The sequence below is a fragment of the Rissa tridactyla genome, chromosome 6, assembly GCF_028500815.1.
Source record: "Rissa tridactyla isolate bRisTri1 chromosome 6, bRisTri1.patW.cur.20221130, whole genome shotgun sequence".
NCBI classification, from domain to species: Eukaryota; Metazoa; Chordata; class Aves; order Charadriiformes; family Laridae; genus Rissa; species Rissa tridactyla.
Window position 1 is genome coordinate 68,453,000 of NC_071471.1, and position 6,326 is coordinate 68,459,325.

The window sequence follows — 6,326 nt, forward strand, 5'->3', positions numbered from 1 at the left end:
CACCAGGCAACTCCAGCTGAACTCCCCCCGTGTCGTTGACCACATATAGGTCCGTAGGGGTTGAGGGCTGTGGTTATCTCCTGTCACAGGTGTCCCACTGGACGGCCTGGCCCCACCGATGGTGTTGCTGCCCGAGCCAAGCACAACCTGTGCTCTGGGCTGGGGGGACACAGGGATGAGGCTTCGGGGTGCGGCCACGTAGCGGGGAGGGAGGGTCTCCTTGGGGCTGTGGCCGAGCCTCCATGCTGGTGGCCATGCCCTTCTCCGATGGCTTCTGGAGACAGGATTTCAAGAGATCTCTGCCCGTCCCTGGGCTCTGCTCCTTTCTGCAGGCACCGGCTCCTGTGGTGGCTTGCTTCAGGGCTGGTCTGGCTCAGTCCAGAGCCCGGGCTACCCCAACTCCTACCCCAACAACGCCCGCTGCGTGTGGCACATACAGCTGCCGGAGCTGGATCTCCGAGTCGAGCTCCAGTTTGCGGATGTCGAGTGAGTCCGGTGGGGTGGCAGCTGTGGTGTGGGCAGGGTGCCCAGTGCTGGCCGTGGGCTCAGGGGCGGCTTCGTCCCCATGGCGGAGCCTTGGTGGCCTCTGCGCGTGTGCCGGGGCCATGGCGGGAACGGGGTGGGGTTGCTTGAGCCCTGCAGCTCCTGCCAGCGCTCCTGCTGGGAGGTGGCACAGCCGACAGTGCAGACAGACCCTCCTCTCCCTCCGCAGGCTGGAAGGCAGCAGCTGCCAGTACGACGCCATCGAGGTGTACGACGGCAAGTACCTTGGGAGCCCACTGCTCGGGAAGGTTTGCCAGAACAACCATCGTGTCTTCAAGTCATCTGGGTACCAGATGACCATCCTGTTCCGCAGTGACTCCAGCGTCACCAGGAGAGGTTTCCAGGCCTACTACTCCTCGTTTCCCGCCTCTAGCAGCACCGCGGGTAAGGCCCGAGCTGTGCTTTACTCCTGGCCAGGGCAGAACCCCAAACTCCTCCTGAAGGGCTTTCTGACGGCTCCTGACACCTGTGGCACCCAGAGCCCCCGGCCCCACTGACAGGCGTTTTGGGTCGGGGGCTTCTTTCTGGGCAGGACTGCCACCAGCCCGCTGCCACAACACTGTTTCTTGGCCCGATGGGCAGGGCTGGGGCTTTCTCCTCCTCCGCCAGCGCTGCTGCTGAACTGCCATTGGTTTCTAGGGTCCTTCTTGCAGGCAGAGGCGTTGCTCGTTTGTGGCACGCTGGTCGCTGCAGCTGCAGAGGCCAAGGTTCCTGCTCATGGTTACTGCTTGTTTTCCCCCAGTCAAGAGGGCCGATGAGTTCATGCGCAGTGCAGTGAACTCCTTTGGGCAGCTGAGGAGTCGCTGAGGAGCCAGCGCGGCTGCTGCTCTGTGCCAGCAGCGCCAGGTGGCTCCAGGTCAAGTCCCGCCTTGTTGCTGACCTCAGGCAGGGCCTGGAGGGCTCGAGAGGTCTGGTTATGTCCTGCCCCTGCTCAGGATCACACAAGCACAGGATGCTTTGGGTTGGTCTCACTCGGTCCCGCCAGGTGCCAGTGCGGCTGTGGGTCTCAGGTTTACGTGTCCCAGGGTTCCCGTGGGGAGGGCTGACTCCCATTGGGCTCTTTTTTCTGAGGCGAAAGCCTGCTCGCTCACCTCCTGCTCTCTCCCTGAGCTCTGGGTTGGTGGGGTGGAGGGGGAGGGCTTTGAGGTGCAGCCCCACAGGGACCTGCCATTCATCCAGGTGGTGACTGCGGGTCTCTGGTTTCAGTGCCCCAGGAGCCCTTTCTGGGGAGGGGAGACTCCTGGAGGGTCGTTTCTCTTTGCAAAATGCTGCTCGCTTACCTGGTGCTCTCTCCCTGCAGCACCAGGTAGCACCAGCTCGATGCCCACCGTGTCAACAACCTCAGGTATGTCCAGAGGGGTTGTGAGGGGTCTGAGTAGCTCCTGCCCCCAGTTGTGGATCATAGAATCCCAGGATGGCTGAGGTTGGACTGACCTCAGGGGCACATCTCGTCCTACCCCCTGGCTACAGTAGGGCCATCCAGAGCTGGCTGCCCAAGACCACATCTGGGTGGCTCTTGGCTGTCTGCAAGGATGGAGAGTCCACCAGCTCTGTGGGCAACCTGTGCCCGTGCTCAGTCACCCTCATAGTGAGTAAGTTGTTCCTGATCTTCATTTAGAACCTCTATGGAGCATCTGGTATGGGCTCCCCAGATGGGGGCTCACGTATTGAGTTTGTGTGTGGCTGCAAGTGCAGGCAGAGGAATTTTTTCGTCATGGTTGCAGCCTATGAGAAGAATGGTATTGCTCAGAATTTTGCTTCTTTTCCTCTTCATTGAATACCAATATAAGGATCCCTCAAACTATCCCAAAATAACCGTGCAGTTAATTTCACACCTCGTGTAGTCACTTGCTTCCTTGCACTTGAGCAGTAATTTCAGAAGTGCTTAGGAAGCATTGTTTTGGACCACTTCTTAAGTATCATTATTCTTCTGATGCCTATTTCAGCTGTTTGTTTAAGCACATCATTTGAGGATAGTGCATATTTTAAATGTTTATTTGTTTACATAGTGAATTATAGGTCAGCTAGTGAGAGAATGTTTTTTTTCGTGTTTGCTAAGAACTGAAAATAATTGAAAACCTCTTAGTCCTCCGTAGATCTTTCTATGCAGGCATCTTGCATTTCTTTAGGTTAAAATAAGTAAATGTGTGTTTTTCTAATTTGTAATATTATTCAAAGATGGCGTCCATTTACATGTTTCTGTTTTCTAAGAGTAGTTTGAGCGTGTACTGAAAACTATCCTAGAATTGCATGACTCTGTTTTACTCCTTAGACTTGATCCCCATGTTATTTGATTAGGCTGCACTGATCTGTATGTAATCTTATACATGCCTTTTGACTGTGACAGAAGAGCTTCATGTTTATGAATTGGATATTTTTCAGCATTCTCATTCATAAACAAAGTAATTTTGATCCTTTTTTTCCTTCTCTTTGGTCATTAGCAATTGTAATAGAGGCGAACCAGGCTCAGCTGTGAATTTTTCAAGGAACAGCTGATTTCCGGAGGTCCAACCCCAATGACGGTGCAGTTCTATGACAAATACCCTATCCTGCTGGTGCAGACAGTGAAGATCAGCATTATAAAAGCTGTTCTGTGTGCTTAGCATCTCCTAATCTGCATTCAGATGATACATGAACCTAATAGAAAGCCCACTGAAGCTGGTAGAAGTCACTGCCTTTAAATTTTAGACTTATAAATTCTACATAGACATATTCCAAAAGCAACCTTAAATGGTGTGTATATATATTTTTTTTTTTTTTTCTCATGTTTTCTTCTGCAGAAGATTACTCTTGTGGAGGCTTGCTTTCCTCTCCATCTGGGACATTACAGAGTCCATTTTACCCCAGAAATTATCCAAACAATGCTAACTGTGTTTGGGAAATAGAAGTAAAGAACAACTTCCTTGTCACACTCACATTTAGAGATGTTCAGTAAGTAAAAATTTATTACATGGGAAGATGGTGTATGAGATTTACACCTTGGAATTACTAAACTCGATTTCAAGAATGTTTTTCACAGCTTTTAGTACATCTCAGATTAAAAATGTATTCATTTTTGTTTATGTAGTCAACAATGTGGCCGTCATCTAATGAGACAGAAATCGGAGGCTGTAATTTCTTTTCCAAAGATTTGATAGTCATAGCAGTAAAATGTACTCTTTTGCTATGAACAGTTAATTGGAGTTAAAAAAATAAATAAATGCAGAGAGAGAAAAAAAAAAGAAAAAAGAAGCAAGAAGCATTTAACTAAATATTCATGTTTGCTCCCCAGGATGGAAGGTGGCAGATGCTTGTCTGACTATGTGGAAGTCTATGATGGGCCACTCTATACCTCTCCTCTGCTTGGGAAATTTTGTTCTGGTTATGGTCGCACGTACAAGTCTTCTTCAAACCTGCTGACTGTCCGGTTTTACAGTAACTCTCGATACACATACAGAGGGTTCCAGGCTGACTATTATTCCACTCCAGCAGATCAGAACACTAGTAAGTTCATGTTTAAAACAGAAACCTGCGTCTCAATTATTTCCTAATTCACTGAGTGTTAATTTTGTTGTACCACTTCAATGAATCACTCATTTTATGTTATTTTTAATCAGATCTGTAGTATTTCATAGAGAGGCAAGTATTTGGTTTGGATTCTGAACTCCTTCTGCAACATCAGCTGCTTCTGCAAAAAATATTGTTTACTTAAGTATAACCTTTTTCAGTCACTTCAATGAGCTTGTAACGTATTTTCTTTGCCATCTGCTAGTGCTGTCGTGTTTGCCAGACTACATGCGTGCAGTTGTGAGCAGATACTACCTTCAGTCACAAGGCTACTCTCCTTGGAAACTCTCCTTGAATGACCCCTCTTGCAAACCCAACATTACATCGGAGTATGTTATATTCGACATACCATACACTCGCTGTGGCACAGTGAGAGAGGTATGACTTGAAATGTTTCACCAGAACGTGCAAATATTGTGAGTGTATAAAAATTCAAACCAAATAATTCATTTTGAAAACCAGCCCAAATCGACATCTGTGCTGGGGTCTGCAGAGAGTGGAAGTGTCCTGGTGATTATGGGCTACCTCTCCCTCTCCCGAGGGATAAGGTTTATTGACAGTCATAGTTCCTGCATCTGCTGCCACAGTATTCACTCATAGCCTGTTATTGATCTTCCAAAGAATAAAGTGTGGTAGGAAGCAAATACTTAACATTTTCAAGGTCCCAAGCTGAGTGTCATTGTTAAAAAAGTCTCAAAGCTGTTACTAAATATGACCGATTGTGTTTTAAGTAAGATTTAAGCTTAAATACTGTTCTGGACCAGATCCTTCAGGCATTTGACGTTCAAAGGATTGTACAGATTGTATTTAATTATTTATGTCTACATGTAGTGTGAGTAGTTTTCTCAGGTCCACATTGTAGTTGCTGAATATTACATGTAGATTACGGATTCTTATCTTGAGAACAGAAATTACTAGGTTCAGACTTCTCCACGGTAGACTTTCTGGGAAATAATGCATTCACTGCGCACATTGCTGTAAGAATATAGCAAAGTTTAGAATACATAATAGGAAACCTGACTATATTAATTAATTTTGCATTTTATTTTATATGCCAAACAGGGAAACAACAATACAATAACCTATTCCAACCTTATTAGAGGATCCTCTTCTGGTACTGTAATCACAAGAACTAGAAACCTTCACCTGCATATTCACTGCAAAATGCTCCAGAACACATGGGCAGAAATAATGTATGTTGCGGAGGACAATTTCGAAGTCAACGAAACTCAGTATGGCAGATATGATGTCAACCTTACATTTTATCATTCTGCGTACTTCTCATGGCCAGTGTATGACTCGCCATACTACGTTAATATCAACCAGGATTTGTTTCTTGAAGCTTACCTGCACAGCTCCGATTCAAACCTGGTGTTATTTGTGGACACATGTGTGGCGTCTCCCACTCCCCACAATTTTACAACAATGACCTATGATATAATCAGGAATGGGTAAGCTCATATGCCTTAAAACTATAGATAGAACTGCCTTTGAACCCCTGTATCTCTTCTTTTTTAATTTTGTCTTGTTTTTTAATTATTTTTAATGGAATAGTGTGAGTACAGCATACATTAATGCCAGCTTCTAACTAATCCATGAACGTGGGCATTTAGGGTTTACTGGGGGAAGGGGAATGGATTGACTCGAAATATAACACACGCGCACTCCCCAGCTTAAACCTGACAAAGAGACTAAATGGCTATAGTGATGTAACAATGACATATCTCAGGTAAGGATAAAACGCCTTCAGAAAAACATAAAACCACGAGGTCTCTAGACAGGACAGGCTGAGGGGAGGTAACATGGCTCAATGCTGCCAAAGAAGGGCAGCTTGCTTTTCCTACCTAATTGCAGGTGTCTGAACCAGTTTCATCTCATTTAAAAATCACTTTTCATGTTATGTGTTATATTGTGTGTAAATGACTGATTGCGGTGTGTATTCATGAGAGGTTTTTTTGTTTCTTTGTAGGTGTGTTCGAGATTCTACCTATGCTACATATTATTCACCCTACAATCACGTGGTCCGGTTTAAATTCAATGCCTTCCAGTTTATTCATTACGGTCCATCGGTTTACCTGCAATGTGAACTAGTGGTGTGCAGGGCCTATGACTATTCTTCCAGATGCTACCAAGGCTGTATTACTAGGTCCAAGAGAGAGGCAAGCTCTGGCCAAGAAAGGGTGACTGTTGTGGCTGGGCCAATACGGCTTCGGGAAGGTGGTACCGAGAAACCTTGA

At 46.5% G+C, this 6,326-nt stretch overlaps 1 protein-coding gene across 1 annotated transcript; it reads left to right on the forward strand.

Annotated features, from left to right (window-relative positions):
* Positions 1-605: 605 nt before the first annotated feature.
* On the forward strand, positions 606-6,326 carry LOC128911161 (deleted in malignant brain tumors 1 protein-like). Its single transcript, XM_054205518.1, has 6 exons — positions 606-927; positions 3,324-3,474; positions 3,815-4,026; positions 4,295-4,467; positions 5,152-5,540; positions 6,059-6,326. Exons 1-6 carry the CDS (start codon positions 606-608, stop codon positions 6,324-6,326), a joined length of 1,515 nt encoding a protein of 504 aa, XP_054061493.1.